The sequence below is a fragment of the Ornithorhynchus anatinus genome, chromosome 12, assembly GCF_004115215.2.
Source record: "Ornithorhynchus anatinus isolate Pmale09 chromosome 12, mOrnAna1.pri.v4, whole genome shotgun sequence".
NCBI classification, from domain to species: Eukaryota; Metazoa; Chordata; class Mammalia; order Monotremata; family Ornithorhynchidae; genus Ornithorhynchus; species Ornithorhynchus anatinus.
The window spans coordinates 51,853,791-51,872,418 of record NC_041739.1 but is presented as its reverse complement, the minus strand read 5'-3'; the positions used below and the strand labels follow the sequence as shown (position 1 = coordinate 51,872,418).

General features: G+C 46.2%; 1 protein-coding gene across 2 annotated transcripts in view; it reads left to right on the top strand.

The window, feature by feature from the left end:
• SEC24D (SEC24 homolog D, COPII coat complex component) overlaps positions 1–18,628 on the top strand; it is a 95,043-nt gene that overhangs the window by 1,595 nt on the left and 74,820 nt on the right. Inside the window, exons 1-4 of one of the 2 annotated variants that reach the window (XM_029076660.2) lie at positions 1,252–1,322; positions 8,580–8,609; positions 10,837–10,951; positions 16,851–17,014. In XM_029076660.2, the coding sequence (XP_028932493.1) occupies positions 10,842–10,951; positions 16,851–17,014 (274 nt within the window). In that variant the 5' untranslated portion in view covers positions 1,252–1,322; positions 8,580–8,609; positions 10,837–10,841. Of the gene's footprint in view, positions 1–1,159; positions 1,323–8,579; positions 8,610–10,836; positions 10,952–16,850; positions 17,015–18,628 lie in introns of those variants that run through there. The other variant, XM_029076659.2, reaches the window with a different exon arrangement.

The window sequence follows — 18,628 nt, the reverse complement described above, 5'->3', positions numbered from 1 at the left end:
TTTGCTTAGGAGACCGCTCGGCAACTTAAGATCAGGTGTGCGTTGTCTCTCGACTTGGCCGAGGTACAGGTTACCCCAAGAGATTCAGCCGTTATTGTACCACAGAAACACATCCACCGAACTACTGATTCTGTCCCTCCATTTTCCATCCCATATCCATCCCATCCATCCATCCATCCATCCATCCATCCATCCATCCATCCACCCACCCACCCACCCAGCAGGACATGGAAAGAAGGCCTTCCTAACTGGTTCCTAAATTAAAAGATGCTGCTGAGAAAGGAAGGCTGATTTCACTGATGTACAGTCTGTTACGTGTGTATATCTGTCTCCATGGGATAATTGAGCTCACAAGGATGATAGGGAGAAGCAGCATGGCCTGGTGGATGGAGCATGGGCCTGGGAGTCAGGAGGACCTGGGTTCTAATGCTGGTTCTGCTACGTGTCTCCTTGGGCAAGTCACTTCACTTCTCTGTGCCTCAGTTCCCTCATCTGTAAAATGGAGATTAAGACTGTGAGCACCATGTGGGACAGGGACCCTGTCCAACCCTATTTGATTGTATCCATCCCACTGCTTAGTGGAGTGCCTGTCATATAGTAAGTGCTTAACAAATGCCACAATTATTATTGCTATTATTAGACAAATCAGCGAGTTTCTCATAGAAGTGGCTTGATAACCCAAGCTAACCCAGGCTCTGTCCATTGTAGCTCATTATTTTTGGGCTTCTGGGATGGTGCCCTGTACACTGTTTGATCAGCCAGTTTAGTGTGTTAGCCCAATCCTGGTCCCCTCATAAATACAGCAGTTTACTCGTATATTTGGGAAAGTTCAGTATCAGAATACAGCATTTTTGAAAATCATCTCAGTATTAGAGACCTTTTTCTTTTCTGTAAGATACAGACAAATTGTTAGAGAGTGAGAAGGCTTACAGTTTTTCTTACTCTCTAAATTTTTCAAGCAAGAATACTTATCAGTGAGCAGCACCTATAGTGATTCCTATATGTATAAAAATGTCTGAATACGACAGTTTTCTCAGGCACCAGATTGACCTACACTTCATTACATCATACAGGTGGATTCAGAATATTTGTTTTCATTTCAAAGCAACACAATATGATTCAATCTTTTTTAAAAAATTTCCTATTTTCTGCCCGCTAGATTTCATAGAGGACTGTCATTTGGAATGACAACATTGCCGCAATGAGTCAACAAGGTTATGTGGCCACACCTCAATACTCCCAATCCCAGCCTGGAATTGGAGCCCTTTCTCCTCCTCTTTATGGCCATTATGGGGATCCATCACAGGCAGCCGCTCCATCAGGTAATGTGGTTTGTCCTAGCCGGCATTATGTTGAATGAGATATTATTGGGAATTTCACTGGAAGAAGTAGACTTAAAGATGCTACTTGGAAAGAGAAAGAGTAGGTGCATTGACTCTCTCATGCCTAGTTTTCCAAGAAAGGATGAGTTTCTAAATCTGGAGGCCAGAAGGTTTGAAATTATATCATCCTTGTTTTGGGGAGGCAGAAAATAGCTAACAGAAGAAGTCAAATGCAAGGCAAGCATGGTAACAGATTAGTTACAATATGGAATATGACATGGTTTGTTTTAAAATTCAGAGCGAGACAGATGGAGTCCCGTGTGTGTTTGGCGGTTGGATTTTTCTGGTATGATCTCTGTTTCGTAGAAATCATTGTAAAGTACCAAGGGGGAAAGAAGGACTCCAGACAAATGGGGAACCCCCAAAATGGATTGCAACAGGTAGTTTAATCAATCAATTATATTTACTGAGCAATTACTGTGTGTAAATCGCTGTACTGAGCACTTGGGAAAGTACAGGATAACGGTGTTGGTAGATACATTCCCGGCCCACAGTGAAGTTACAGTTGCTATAGAGGCATTCATTCAGTAGTACTTACTGAGTGCCTGATGTGCGTTGATCAGGGTACTGAGTGCTGCAGAAGGCCTGAAGGAAGTCCATAGCTAGATTCCCAGGTGGCCCAAACTGAAATTCTCTACAAACCATACTCCTACCTCTGCAGACAGCCCTTGGACACTGATACAGAAACACACACATACACACATACACACATCCGCGTGCGAGCCCCAAGTGGCTCACAATCTAAGACTAGGGATTGGGGATTGGCAATAAACACATAAGGAAAGAAGAGAAAATGAAGACACTGGAGCACCAAGGCCTGCCTAACTGGGAGAGAGACCAGTCAGTCCCTGCAACATCCAGGGCTACCATCAGGTTCTGCTTCTTTCTGGTAGGGTGAAGATGCAGCCTTCTGCATTTTTAGAACATACTCAGAGCTTCCGTGATTAAGACCGGGCTTCAGAGTCTGCTGCTACCCCCTCCACGCCTCCCCCACCCCATTCCCTGAGTACCTAAACCAACATCTCCTGTACCACAGAGCACTGTGCACTGACAGACCACCCCATTGCCTTCCTCCGGGCAGGTGATGGGCAGGGACTGAATCCTAAGGGCCCCATGGAATCAGGGCTGCCTCTGCCCTGACAAGCCTACCACGGGCCTGCAGGACCCTCGTAGGGTCAGCCTTTCTTTCCAACCCTGGGGAGGCTGCCAGGGCTTGTCATCAAGGACTGTGCCTGACAGAGCAACAGGGAGACTGAGGGCACCCCTCTCCAAGAACTGACATTGTTGCCTTGGATTTCTGACGGTTGCTTGTTGTCATTCTCAATCCACTGTTTTATCGATCCTGTCCACCCTAAATTGTGAGCATTGGGTCGGGCAGGGACTGGGTCTCGTCAGTTGTAATCCTCTTTATTCACCATTGCTTAGCCCAGGAATGAACACATAGTAAGCGCCCTCTCTAGTCAAGCCCCAAACTGAAGCCTCTTAAGGATTTGATCTCCAATCTGTTCAGACTCCTAGCCTGCCTTCAGGCTTCATCACCAGAAGAATGTAAGGCTCTGAGCTTCCAGAGAGCCCCCAGTTCTTCTTAATCCTGCTTCTCCTGACCCTCTCCTCCACTCCTTAGCAGAGGTATACATATACCTGTTGACATTCAGCTCCTTCATTTCCTCTTCCCATACAGCCATTCTCAGCCCGAGCAGCCTGTGGACAAGCGGAGAAAGTTGAGCTGGCTTGGGGCATTGTTGTGTTGTTACAGGCCAAGGCTCAGGAAGGTACTGCTGCTGAGTAAATTCTGCTATCCACTGGCCACCATCCACAAGCGACTGAGCTGGCTGTGGTAGTAGTAATGGTATTTATTGAGCAGCCACTGAGTGCAGGTCGCTGTGCTTAATGCTTGGGAGATACCGCAAAAAACACAAGATGCATTGCCTGCCCACAAGGAGCTGAGATGTCAAGGGAGGTTTCAACGTAGAAATACTGAGCTTGCATATATGCACAAACACTGAGGGTGGGCATCAATAAATAATAATAGTAACTGTGGTATTTGGTGCTTACTATGTGCCAAGCACTGGACTAAGCGCTGGCTACATGAAAGACAGGTCTAAGTATAAGAGTTGTAAGGTTGTTAAGGGGGCAGGGCCGAGAAGGCTTGTTGGCAAAGGGGGATCTTAGGAGGGGTGGAGAAAGCAGAGAGCTGGTGGCTGCCGGGGAGAGGGAGGTAATCAGGGCCCTAGGAACACCATGAGCAAAGGTCAGAGACTGACAAGGCAAGAGTAGGGTGGTGCCAGGATGTGGGCTTCGAGACAGTCAAGAGGGGCTGAGTAGTGAAGCTGGAGAGGGTGAGATGGATAATTCTGGAGAACCTTAAAGCCCATGGTAACAAAAAAGGTCTTTGCTTGATTCAGAGGAAGACGGAGAACCATTTGAGGGCTTTGATAGAAAGCAGTCAATCCATCAATGGTATTTATTGAGCACTGTATGCAGCACACTGTACTGAGGGCATGAGTTGGTAGTCAAGATAGACAAGAGTGGTAGATAAGTTCCCTGCCCACAAGGAATTTACAGTCTAGAGAGGGAGACCGACACTGAAATATGTCACAGAGTGAAGGCCTTTTAAGTGCTGTGGGGCTGAAGGTGGGGCAAAAATCAAATCCATAAAGGGGACAGTACTCCAGCACTTAGAACAGTGCTTAGCACATAGTAAGCGCTTAACAAATACCATTATTATTATTACAGATCTGAGTGCCTAGGTGGTGCTGAAGGGAGAGGGAGTAGGGGAAATGAGGGATTAGTCAGGGAAGGCCTCTTAAAAGAGACATACTCACTCTCTCTCTGCCTCCATCTCTATATAATACACATAATAGACCGTGACCCACACTGAGCTTCTCCCTCAGCTGCCTGCCTCACTTGCCCTAGCAGAACAGCTTTCTGGGGCAGCAGGGCTGACTGCGAAGGAGCTAAGGCGCATTAGGGAAGCAACCAGACCTCTTTTGCAGACTCCGCTTCTGCTTCCCACCCTTAACTGTGGAAGGCCCTCAAGGATCACTTAATAATAATAATAATGTTGGTATTTGTTAAGCGCTTACTATGTGCAGAGCACTGTTCTAAGTGCTGGGGTAGATACAGGGTAATCAGGTTGTCCCACGTGAGGCTCACAGTCTTGATCCTCATTTTACAGATGAGGTAACAGGCACAGAGAAGTGAAGTGACTTGCCCACAATCACCCAGCTGACAAGTGGCAGAGCCGGGAGTCGAACCCATGACCTCTGACTCCGAAGCCCAGGCTCTTTCCTCTGAGCCACGCTGCTTCCCACTTCTGGAGTCCCCCCACCCTTTAAAAAAAAATTATGTGTTTAGCGCTTACTATGTGCCGGGCACTATGCTAAGTGCTGGGGTAGATAGAAGTTAATCAATTTGGATGCAGTTTCCATCCCGCACAGGGTTCACACTCTTAATACTCAGTTTACAGATGAGGTGACTGAGGCACAGAGGAGTTAAGTGATTTGATCAAGGTCACACAGCAGATAGGTGGCGGAGCCAGGATCTAAACCCAGATCCTTCAGACTCCCGTGCCTGCGTTCTCTTCACTCGGGCAATTCTTCCTCTTTGTCCACTCTCCTGGAAAACTCACTTGCTCTTATAGCTTCAACTACCACCTCTTCACAGGTGATTCCAAAATCTGCCTTGCCATCTCTGACCTTCCTTCCTTCTCAGCAGCCCCTCATTTCCTCCTGCCTTCAGGACATCTCTTCTTCCATGCCCCACTAATACCTCAAACTAGACCTCATCTTCCCACCAAAACCCTGTCTTCCCCTTACTTTTCCCTCAGTGTAGACAACACCAACATTCTCTCTGTCTCTCAAGCCATAACCTGGTCATTATCCTGAACTCATCCCTCTCATTTAACACATATTCAGTCTGTCTCCAAATCATGCTGTTTCTACTGTCACCACATCTCCTGAATCTGCTCTTTCCTGGCCATCCAAACTGCTACCACACTGATCCAAGCACTTATCCTCTCCCTCCAAGACTCATCACTGGCCTTCCCGCCCTGGTCATTTTTCTAAAAACTCATTCTTTTTTTTTGGTATTTGTTAAGTTGTTGTTTGGTATTTGTTGACAGTGTTATTGTCAAACACTGTTCTAAGCACTGAGATAGATACACGTTAACCAGGTTGGATGTCATCCCCATTCCCCATGGTGGGGATTATAGTCTACTAAGTCTATATATCTCCCCACTCCTCAAAAACCTCTTCGAAAAACTCCTCACTCTTGGCTTTAAGGCACTCAATCAGCTCTTCCCCTTAGACTTTACCTCCCCAATTTCCTCCTTCAACCCAGCCACACACTTGACTCTTCCAGTGCCAAACTACTCACTGTAACTTGATCATCTTCCCATCTCATTGCTGAGCTCCTCAAGGGCAAAGATTTAAAAGCTTTTTTTCCTTGTTTTTGTGATCTTGGTGGAGAGTTAGGACACAGTAGGCCTTTAACGGGGCAAGTGGGAGAAGCTGGAAGTGGGGCTCGCAACAGTTCATTCAATAGAATTTATTGAGCACTTACTATGTGCAGAGCACTGTACTAAGTGGTACAATTGGGCAACAGATAGAGACAATCCCTGCCCATTGATGGACTCACAGTCTAACAGTTGGGAATAGCTAAAAAAAAAAATGAATGTGGAGAAGGAAGAAGTGAGGGGGAAGAAGGAAGCAGTGTGGCTTACTGGAAAGAGCCTGGACCTGGGAGTCAGAGGATCTGGGTTCTAATTCCAGATCTGCCACTTGCTTGATGTGTGACCTTGCCCACATCTTCCCTCTGGCTGCAACTCCCTCCCCACCGTCGAAACCCTCCTAAAGTCACATCTCTAAGAGGCTTTCCCCAACTAAGCCCTGATTTTACCTGTATTTGCCCTTCCCTTTGCATCGCTTGTGCACTTGGATATGTACCCCTGAAGTACTTAGTATTCACCTCACCCTCTAAGCACTTGGTATTTACCCCATCCTCAGCCCCACAGCACTTATGAGCATATCCTTTATTCTCTGCCATTTCCTCTAACTGTAATTTATTTTAATATCTGTTTCCCCCGACTGTAAGATCCTTTCAGTCAATCGTGTTTATTGTATGCCAAGCCCTGTACTAGGCGATTGGGTGAGGAGAAGACAGTAGTGTTGGTTGGTAGACATGTTCCTTGCCCACAAGGAGTTCACAGTCGAGAGCAGAAGATAGACATTAAAAATCAATTATTGATGGGGGAAAGGGTGAGTTTGGGGATGGCTGTGGGGCTGGGGTGGGGTGAGATGAATATCAAGTTCCTGAGGGGTATAATGTAGAAGGAAGGGTGAATAGGAGAAATGAAGATTTAGTCAGGGAGCCTTTTGGAGGAGATGTGATTTTAGTAGGGCCTTGAGTATAAGGAGAGAGGCCTTATAGACAAAGATCGGGACTACCAATTCTGTGATATTGTAGTCTCCCAAGTGTTTAGTACAGTGCAGTGCACATAGGGAGCAGTCAATAAATATCATTCATATATTGGATTTTCTGGAGTTTACTTTCCCCTACTCCTCCTACTCTGTCCTGTATCTGACTATCCTGAATCCCACCCGACTTGTTTCTGATCGATTCTCTAATTGGGGTAATGCTGGTGGAAAGCCCTGCAAATGGAAATGATAGAAATGGTCTACCTCCACAATATGTGTGTGAGTTCGATATGGGTGTAATGGTATTTGTTAAGTGCTTACTATGTTTCAGGCATTGCACTAAACACTAATGTAGATACAAGCTAATCAAGTTGGACACAGCCCATGTCCCACAAGGGGATCTCAATCTTAATCCCCACTTTTTATAAGCCAAGAAGTGTACTAAACGCTAGGGTAGATAGAAGATAATCAAGTTGGACACAGTCCTTGTCCTACATAGGACTCACAATCTTAATTCCCATTTTACAGTTAAGGTGATTGAGGCACAGAGAAGTTAAATGACTTCCCCAAGGTCACACATCTGACAAGTGGCAGAGCCAGTATTAGAACCCAGTTCCTCTGACTCCCAGGCCCATGCTCTTTCCAGGAAACAATTATTTTGGAGTTTACACTTTCAGGATGTGTCTGGGTTGCTTGCTGTCAAATCTGAGCTCCTCTAGGGCAAGGATTTAAAGGGTTTTTTTTCATAGTTTTTGTGATCTTGGTGGAGGGTTAGGGCAGAGTAGGCCTGTAATGGGACAAGTGAGAGAAGCTGGAAGTGGGGCTCACAACAGTTGGGAATAGTTTAAAAAAAAAGTCGAGAAGGAAGAAGTGATGTGAAAGAAAGAAGCAGTATGGCCTACTGGAAAGAGCCCGGACCTGGGAGTCAGAGAACTTGGATTCTAATTCCAGCTCTGCCACTTGCCTGTTGTGTGACCATGGGTAAATCACTTCACTTCCCTGTGTCTGTTATCTCAACTGTAAAATGGGGATTAAGTCTGCAAGCCCTGTGTAGGACAGGAACTGTGTCCAAGTTGATTATCTCCTATCTACCCTAGCACTTAGTAATCTGCTTGGCACATAGAAAACGTTTAGCAAAAAACATGAAAAAAATAAAAAGGGAAGTGATGGGAGAAGAGGTTAAGGAAACAGAAAGGGGAGAGAAAGTGTTGGAAATGGAGTAAAGAAAGAGGAAATAATGAAGAAGTGGAAGAGAATATAGAGGATTAGAGGATTGATGGAAATCTGAGTGGGTGGGGAAACAGTAATGGGGGAAATGGGAGCCAAATGAGTAAAAGAGAGAAAAGAGCTTTGATGCAACCAAAGTATTTTAAATCCTTTGCCAGTCAACATTCCAGATTCTGCAAGGAACTAAAGTGTCTTTAATAACACATTGTCGGCAGTATGATAGACTCATCTTCTGTTGTACTGGTACAGTGCTCCATACATAACAAGTGCTCAATAAATGCCACTGATTTGAAAATTAGAGCTAGAAGAGATCTGGCTAGTTAATCTGCTTCCCTTTGCAAGTTTAATCTTATGTCTGCAATATTTCTTTCTTTCTGGTTTTTCAGCTCAATTTAGTCATAAACATTTCAGCAGTTATTTTCAGTGGAATTTAAAATTTTGGGGTGGGGGGGTGGTAAAGGAAGAAAGCCTGATTTTTGGTAACTGTGTGATGTGAAATCCCCAAGGGGATTAACAGAGAATTTTTGGCTTTAATTGTTCTTTCTTTTTCTAGTTGCTCTGTCATACTGGGTAGGGGGGTAAGGTAAGGTCCTTGAAAGGGAAGTAGAGTCTGAAATGTCGGAAAAGGGTTTCAACCCTAGCATGTTCTTTAAACATTTGACCTATGTAGACTGTAAGGTCTTTGTGGACAGGGAATGCGTCTTCCCATTTTGTTGTATTCGCTTCCCCCAAGTGCATAGTATGCTCGTTGTGGGCATGTCCACCAACTCTGTATTGTACTCTCCCAAGCACTTAGTCCAGTGTTCTGCATGGAGTAAGTGCTCAATAAATACCATTGATTGATTTATCCAGTGCACCCAGTAGCACTCAACAAATACCATTATTCGACTGATTATGTCTACATGGGTCAAATTTGCCTAAGCTTAACCTGGGCCTGATTCAAGCTGCCCACATCATTCCCAGCCCTGCTGTCTCCTGACCACCTGCATGCTTCCGTGTAGTTGCTGGGGCTCTGTAGTGGCACACGTACGGCTCTGCTACTCAGTACCCGGCAGTCAGGGATGCCCGCTTGGCCCTGGGAGCAAGGGGTGAACTTTGGGAGGGGAAGAGAAATGGAAGAGAGGGATGGGAAAGAAAGAAAAGAAGGGATGGGAGGAGGAGGAGGAGGAGGGGAAAAAAAGAAGAAGGGAAGGAAGAAAATGTATTCATCCAGGCTGTCTCCTCTTCCACTTCATCTTCCTCCATGCTGTCACTTCTGTTTTGCCTTTTTTTTTTTTACTGGTATTTGTTTCACACTTATTTTGTGCCAGGCACTGTTGTAAGCACTGGGGAAGATACAAGCTAATCATTTTGGACATTGTCCATGTCCCACATGGGGCTCACAGCCAAAATCCCCATTTTACAAATGAAGTAACTTGCGGCATAAAGGAAGTGAAGTGACTTGCCCAAGGTCACACAGCAGACAAGTGGCGGAGCCAGGATTATTAGAACCAAGGTCCTTCTGACCCCTGGGCCCATGCTCTATCCAAGAGGCCATACTTTCCCTCTGTTCCTTGTTTTTGCCTCCCTCCTCCCTGGCCACCTTGGTGATTGCCAAAGGTGCAGCTGTGACGGGACCCTGTGGGGCTCCCTCAGTTGGGTCCAACCTCCCACCCCCACCCCATCCTGTCCCCACTGAGTCCTCAGCGGGCCCAGAGAGATTAGGCAAGAGGGACGCTTTGGGCCAGATGGGAGAGGAACTGCTCACCCCAGTCCAGGGCTCACTGAGAATCAGAGAAGCCATAGTGTCTTCTTTCTCCCTGTATTCTTTCCTTCATCCCCGTCTCTCGTCTTTATTCCTTCTCCCTCTTTCTCCTCTTTATCCCCTCCCTCTTTTCTTTGTCCCCTCCCTCTCTTCTTTATCTCCTTCCTCTCCTTTCTAACCCTTCTCCCTTCCTCTGTCTCCCCTCTCTCTACCCTCTCCTCCTCCCTCTCTCTGCTCTGTCTACTCTCCCTCTCACTACACTTTCCTCTTTCCCCCCTGTTCCTCTTCCTGCTCTGTCCCCTCTCTCTACTCTGTCCCCTCTCCCTCTGTCCTCTCTCCTCCCTTCTGTCCCCTCTCCCTCCCTACTCTGTCACCTTTCCCTTTCTCTACTCTCTGCCCTTCTCCCTATATTCCCTCTTTCTACTTTCTGTCCTGTCTCATTCTCTACTCAGTCCTCTTTCCCTTTCTCTGTCACCTCTCCTTATGTTCCCTCTCTCTATTGCCTCCTCATCCCTCTTTCTAAACCCTCCCCACTCTCTTATCTTTCTCTCTCTTCCCTCAGATTTTCAGGGCAAGAGGAGGAACAACCACCTTACCTTCCCTTCAGAACCCTATCTGGCTCCATTGGGTGGGGCAGACTAGCTGTAACTACCCACTCTGCTGCCAAAATCCCTGGCCAAGGTAATGGCTTCCAGCCTCTAGGTGCTAATTTCCTGGGGGCTGTGGTCTCTCTGGTGTCTTTAGAGTGGGCCCCTGTACCTTCAATTCAAGAATGCTCTAAGCAGTGGGAATGTTTCCTTTATTCTAAGTCGATTGGCCTCTTCACACATCTGCAGGGGCTGCCTCTCTGGACCAGAATCCTATTCCTCCATGTCCCATGGGAAAAACCCTTGGCCCACCTCCCCAAATAGTTAGGAATGAATACATTTTTATCCACTTTTATCAAGTCTTTTGGGAAGCCACGTTTGTCCTGGAAAGAAATGGAGTTTCCAAGGAATATGCATGTGTGTTTGCTTGGCTCCTCCTCTAATGCCGCCTTCACTCTGTCAATTGTGTCGGATTGTAGGTCTGATGAAACCAGCGGGGCCTGTGGGAGCAACTGCCCCCATTGGGTCCCCCGGCCCGGGACCCCAGCCGTTGATCCAGAATGGGCCCCCCGGCTCCCGGCCTCCACATCCAAGGTGAGCTGCCAGCTTCAAGTGATTTCTTTTGCTGTCTTTCATCCCGATTCCAGAAGCTCATGTCAAAGGATGTGTGGGCTTACTTGGGAGAAGCGGTGTGGCCTAGTGGATAAAACATGGGCCTGGGAGTCAGAAGGACCTGGGTTCTAATGCTGGCTCTGCCACTTGATTTCTGTGTGATCTGGGGCAAGTCACTTCACTTCTCTGGGCCACAGCTACCTCAACTGTAAAATGGGGATTAAGACCATGAGCCCCATGTGGGACAGGAACTGTGTCTAATCCGTTTAACTTGTATCCACCCCAGCATTTAGTACAGTGCCTGGCATGTAGTGAACACTTAACAAATGCCACAATTAGTATTATTATCATCATTATCATTGTAAGCCTGTCCCTCTTTGGATCGCTCGATTTCAAAGACCTGAAACTGGAAACAAAGTCCAAACTGAGCAGGGCTAAATTGTTTCAGAAAAAAGTTTGTGTCAGCCAGCAACACAGATTGAGGCCAAACTGTAAGCTTGCTGTGGGCAGGGAATGTGGGTGCCACTTCTGTTTTATTGTCATACTGTTCTCTCCCAAGCACTTAGTACAGTGCTCTTCACATAGTAAGCCCTCAATAAATACATCTGAATGAAGGCCATTGACCAGAAGTTTAATTCTTGACACAACAGTCATGTTCCAGAGAAGGGAGTGACTTGTCAGTCAGTAGTATTTATTGAGTGCCTATTGTGTGCAGAGCTCTGTACTAAGTGCCTGGAAGAGTCCTATACAATAATAAACAGACACATTCCCTGCCCAAACAAGTTTTCAGGCTAAAGGACTTGATTGGAAGAAACCTTGAGAGTGGTGTGATTGTTTTTTGTTATTTTTTTAATGGCATTTGTTAAGCTCTTACTGTGGGCCAAGCACCTTTCTAAGCACTGGGGTAGAAACAAGATACACAGATTGGATGCAGTCCCTTTCCCACCATCTAAGTAAGAGGGAGTAGGACTTAATCCCCATTATACAGCTGAGGTAACTGAGGCAACTGAGGACAAGAGAAGTGAAGTGACTTGCCCGAGGTCATCCAGTAGGCAAGAGGCAGAACCGGGGTTAGAACCTAGGACCCAGCCCGACTCCCAGGTCTGGGTTCTTTCAACTAGACCAGGGTGCTTCTCGTTGCTTAGGAGAGATGGGACGGGGGGGAGGGGGTAGGTGGATATCTCATCCACCGATGCTTGGTAAGAGAAAAATAGGCTTGGTCAGGTTTGCCTATTTTTTCCAGTTGGGCTTTTGAGGCAGGGGTCACTGTCCTCCTTGGGTTGGGAATTCTGGTGGCTGCCCTGTTATGCAAGGGCAGCCTGCTTGTCTGGGGGTGACACATTGCAGTGGCGCAGTGGAGAGTCAAAGCTTGGGTTTGAGTCCTCTCTCAGTTAGGGCCCCAGGATCCCCATTTCCCCACAGTCTCTCCACCTTTGCCCACTGTTCCCAGGCCTGGGTCCCCTCTAGGATGGGGGCATGAGGGAAGACTTGGACTGATGCATATTTAATAATAATAATAATGTTGGTATTTGTTAAGCGCTTACTAGGTGCCGAGCACTGTTCTAAGCGCTGGGGGAGATACAGGGTCATCAGGTTGTCCCATGTGGGGCTCACAAACTTTTAATCCCCATTTTACAGATGAGGGAACTGAGGCACAGAGAAGTTAAGTGACTTGCCCACAGTCACCCAGCTGACAAGTGGCAGAGCCGGGAGTCGAACCCATGACCTCTGACTCCGAAGCCCGTGCTCTTTCCACTGAGCCACGCTGCTTCTATTTCAGGCAGGAGAGTGTGGAGACAGCCTGTGGTGGTGTGGGTCAGCCCCAGGACCACGCTCAGCCTCTCATGTTCTGTGTCCCCCAAAGCCTGTGGGTCAGTTGGCTGGATTGGCTCCCGGGAGAAGCTTGTGGGGCCCCAACCTCTCCTTGCCCAGGAGGCTGCCGGACACGTCCAGAGAGAGGGCAAAGATCATTCAGTCGTATTTATTGAGAGTTTACTGTATGCACAGCACTATACTAAGCACTTGGGAGAGTACAGTAGAACAGACACATTCCCTGCCCACAACCAGCTCACAGTTTAAGGGGGAGACAGACATTAATAGAAATAAATACAAGATAATAAGGTCCCATATGGGGCTCACCGCCTAAGTAGGGGAGAGAAGAGGTCTTGCAAATGAGGGAACTGAGGCACAGAGAAGACACTGTTTCTGCTGGCATGGTATGGCCCCTGATGACCAGCCTGAGGTTCATAGAAGCCCATTGTAGTTACACCACAATTGGAGTCAGGCAGTGATGTTTATGGAGTGCTTACTATGTGCAGAGCACTGTACTGAGCACTTGGCAGTGTGCAGTAGAACACTATAACAGACGCATTCCCTGCCCACGATGAGTTTACAGTCTAGAGGGGGAAACAAAATCAAATTACTAGATTACTAAATCCCAAATTAAATCCGCATACAGAATTTTGTTAGCATTTGGAACCCTGGAGATCATTTCTACCCTAGTTTTTCTCATTATCAAGATTAGTTCTCCACCCCTTCTTCTACCCTATTCCTCCATAGCCCAATCTCTCCTACTTAAAAAAAAAAATCGATGAAATAGATACTTTGTTTTCCAGTGTATTTGATGCCAGTATAGGTGGCCCGAATAGAAGCATCTAAGGCATTTTTCCACCACCACCCCATACCAAATTAAAACAGTTCAAATCAGGGAATTTAAAAGGACGTTGGGTGGGATTTTTGGAAGAGGCACATATAACCAATGTCCAGTTTGGTTGGAAGAGGAGCTGGATTGGTGAAGCTTGGAAGAATTGCATAGAAATGAGGAGGGGGAAATGGCAAAGTTGGCTAGGAGGAAGGGGAGATGGTGTGGGGGTGGCAGAGATATAAGAGCGTGGAAAAGAAATCTTGGCTTTAGTCCAAGGCAAAAGGCATTGGCTCATTCTTCATTCATTCATTCATTCAATTGTATTTATTGAACACTTACTGTGTAGAGCACTGTACTAAGTGCTTGGAAAGTACAATTCAGCAACAGATAGAGACAATCCCTACCCAACCACGGGCTCACAGTCTAGAACGGGGAGGCAGACAAATGAAACAAGTAGACAGGCATCAATAGCATGAAAATAGATAAATAGAATTATAGATATATGCACATCATTAATAAAAAAAGTAATACATATGTGCATTCTTCTACTTCTGCCTCAGTAATAATAATAATAATGTTGGTATTTGTTAAGTACTTATTATGTGCAGAGCACTGTTCTAAGCACTGGGGTAGATATAGGGTAATCAGGTTGTCCCACGTGAGGCTCACAGTTAATCCCCATTTTACAGATGAGGTAACTGAGGCACAGAGATGTTAAGTGACTTGCCCACAGTCACACAGCTGACAAATGGCAGAGCCGGGAGTCGAACCCATGACCTCTGACTCCGAAGCCCAGGCTCTTTCTACTGAGCCACACTGCTTGCCAGTATCAACCTGGGCTGGAGCAGCAGTCAATCAGTAGTATTTATCTATCAGTCGATAGGATTTATTGAGGACTTACTATGAGCAGAACACTGTACTAAGCAATACAACAGAGTTGGTAGAGATGTTCCCTGCTTACTATGAAATTAACCGTCTAGGGGGAGCTCAGAGGTATCAGGGGTGGACTGTAACAATATTTTCCACATAGAAACGTTCATTTGTTGGTCCAGGTCTGTTTAAAAGAGAAAATAATAGCCACTATAAATGCTTTCTTTGGGAGGCCAAATGACTTGACTTAGCATATTTTGGACACATAATCAGGAGGACTAATTCTCTGGAGAAGACACTGTTGCTAGGAAAGGTCCAGGGAAAACGTGGAAGAGGCAGACCAGCAGCTAGATGAATAGAGACCATAACGATAACACCCTTTAGAAAGGTTGCGGATTATGGCAGAGGGCAGGACATTCTGGAGAAAGTATATCCGTGGAGTCACTATGAATCAGAAATGACTCCACAGCACTTAATAATAGTAATAATAAATGCTTTGTGGTACCGCCTTCCAGAGACTCGAGACTAAAATTTTTCCAAAATCAACTCCCTTTGCTTTCATTTGGCTTTGGAAGTCCTAGTTTGGTGAATGAGATTCTGGGTTGTTTCCAGAAAATGCTGCAAATTTTGGCACGTGGGAATACCTGGAATTTCAGCCAAGGAGAAAATTGATCGGCATTGTTCTCTTTTGACAGATGAAGTTCTTGAAAGACACTGAGGAAAAAGGGCCAATTATCTAGGGAACAGAAATCTTCCCATCTAGAATTGAGGTGTCCTAAAGATACTGCTTAGCAAGAAGAAGATGCTTCTGTTCAATGGATCATACTCTTTACCAAGCACCTACTGTGTGCAGAGCACTGTACTGAGTACCTGGGAGAGTGCAGTAAAATTAGCAGATGTGATCCATGCTCTCAAGAAGCAAAAACATTAAGCGTTGTAGTCTCTGTTACTAGTGACAGCCAACACAACAGAGACCTTTTCTCTAGTAGAGGTTTGTATTTAGCCCTAAGGGGAGAAAATAACTTTTAAGCATAAAACTGAGTCTCCTTCAATCACCCTGCTGGCAAAGACAAGACTTGCTTTGAACACTTGAAGTGCTTTAAGACCTATTAATCCATCAACACATATTTCTAATTCAAGAACCTTATGACTGTGTATTTAGGAAGAGCCAATGTGTAATCAGGGGTTGGAATGGATCTAGAGCTGAAGATCCATTTCACCCCACATAGAACTTACTTGGCCATCATTATCAATATTCCCATGCTCTTGGTTATCAAAGAAGCGTGGCTCTCAGAACAGGTTCCTGGCCAGAAGGATCATTGGCAGAGAGAAAATGAGTAGGTGCCAAAGGGAAGCTGAGGAAACAGAGACTGGACCAGATGCTTCAGTGGCGACAGGCTCATCCTTCAAATCAGGGCCCAGACTTTTAGATCCACACCCGGACATAGACTGGATTTTCTTGCAGAATTGCCCCTATTTATGGCCCTCTTTTTGTCAGATTAAAACATAGGTGGGGCCATTTCCTGGCTCACATAAGAATTAGAGAAGCAGGGTGGCCTAGTGTAAAGAGCAGGGGCCTGTGAGTCAGAGGACCTGGGTTCTAATCCCAGCTCCACCATTTACCTGCTGTGTGACTTTGGGCAAGTCACTTCACTTCTCCTGGCCTCTGTCAAATGGGGATCGAGACTGTGAGTGAGCTCCCTTGTGGGAAAAGGATTGTGTCCAACCAGAGTATCTGGTATCTACCCCAGCTTGCAGTATAGTGTCTGGCACGTAGTAAGCATTTAATAAATACTGTTGAAAGAAAGAAAGAGAAGAATAAGGCATCAAGATCCCTGCCCTCAAGGAGCTAGTAGCTTGTTGGGGAGCTGCCAGGTGGAAGCCCTTTGTTCACCTCCAACCGGGTGGGCTATATGTTCTGGAGCTGCAAAGTCCTTATGTAATATTTCATTATTTTCCCCTAAATAAGGTAAGTCAGTGGGCTAGCAGGATCCCAACCATTTCTTGAGGAATCCCAAGACTTCTAGGGTGTGTATTTTCAAAGCGTGTGTCTGCATTTTACATATGTGGGTGTGACTTTCCGCCCCTTTGGAAATTATCTTACGCATCTGTTATTTCACCAGAACGTCTACATCTTAATTTCTCCCAACACTGTCTTCATAATTTCGACGTTTTGTTAAATTGGTTTCAGACTCGCTCGGGCTCCATGTCCGGCGGGGGTGGGCTAAGTAGTAGGTGGCTTGTCTGGGAAATAATGTTTAACCCAGAGGAAGGGCCCCCTCACTGAGGGGGTGAGGTATTTTTCTAGAGTGTGAATGCCAGGGACACTTCTCTTATTGCATAACACAAATGACTTTCTCTTCTCAGGTTCCCAGGCCTCCCGCCACCCAGCAGTGCAGCATTTGCCGGTCCACCATTCAGCCATCCGTCACAACCACCCTATCCAAATCCTGCTCCCTCCTCCTCCTCCTCCTCCTCATCCACCACCCAGTTGGGCCATCAGCTCAGCGCCATGCACATTAATAGTTATGGTAATGCTTCCTTATTGGTCTTTAGTGCATACTCGTGTATAAGAAGAGTGGACAGGGAGGACCAACGGCAGCAGTGGGCTGCCTGCTGGCCTGCTCTGTCCCTGGTTTCAACTAGCCGGTAGCACTGTGGAGATTTTTCTGTGGCTGTCAAGTGGGGTCCAGTAGAGCGTTAGTCTCCATTTGGGTTTTATTCAGCCCAGCTTCTCTCTCTATATTTAGAGTAAAACTTAGTTGGAGACAAGAAAGAAAAGATAACTAAGTATCCCATCGGTGAAAAGGAAGAGTTTTTGCATTTGGGTGATTGAATTCTGCTTGAAAATTCTGATTTCTCAAGTTCGGAGGAGCCAGTGGAATAACCTCTGTGAGCAAAGGGCTCTGACCTCCTTGGGGTGTGCATTGGTAGAAAGGGGAGGGATGGGAAGGCAAAAGTGGTGGAGAGATAGCATATGCTTCCCTCCTCTTCCCCCTGATAATAATAATAATGATGATATTTTTTAAGCGCTTACTATGTGCCAGGCACTGTATTAAGCGCTGGGGTGGATACAAGCAAATTGGATTGGACAGAGTCCCTGTCCCACAAGGGGCTCACAGTTGCATTCCCCATTTTACAGATGAGGTAACTAAGGCCCAGAGAAGTGAAGTGACTTGTCCAAGGTCACACACAGGCAAATGACAGAGCCAGGATTAGAATCATAATAATAATTATAATTATGATATTTGTAAAATGTTTACTCTGGGCCAGGGACTATTCTAAGCACTGGGGTAGATACAAGATAATCGGTTTAGTCACAGTCCCTGACCCACATAGTGCTCACAGTTTTAATCCCTGTTTTACAGATGAGGGAACTGAGGCACAGAGAATAATAATACTAAAAATGATATTTTTTAAGTGCTTACCATGTGCCAGGCAGTATTCTAAGCACTGGGGTAGATACGAGGTAATCAGGTTGTCCCATGTGGGGCTCACAGTCTTAATCCCCATTTTTCCAGATGAGGTAACTGAGGCACAGGGAAGTTAAGTGGCTTACCCAAGGTCACACAGTAGACACATGGCGGAGCTGAGATTAGAAACCCACGTCACCTGACTCCCAAACCCAGGCTCTTTCCACTAAGCCACCACTTGCCTAAGGTCACAGCACAGACAAATGGAGGAGCTAGGAATAGAACCCATGACCTTCTGACTCCCAGGCCCATGCTCTATCCACTGCCTTGCTGCCCTCAGTCTATGGGGTAGAGGTGTTTCCTGTCCCCTGGTGGTAGGGAGGAGTTTGCTGCCAAAATGGCAGGGTCACAGAATAACACTGTAGGCTCTTGTAAGCAATCTGGCAGACCCTCCTGCAGACCCTTCTGCGATTGAACCCCTAGGTAGCTCCTTAGTGAGACTAATTCATGAAGCCCTAATGGATTTTTCTCTGTTAACTATTAAGCTCCTTGAAGGCAGAGATTGTGTCTGCTAACTCTGTTGTACTCTCCCAAGTGCTTAGTAGAGTGCTCTGCTCACAGTGAGCACTCAGTCTATCAATCACTAGTATTTGTTAGGTCTCGATAAATACCATTGGTTGATTGGGTCATTTAGTATAGGGTCTCCAAGATGGCGGAATTGAGAGGGCATTG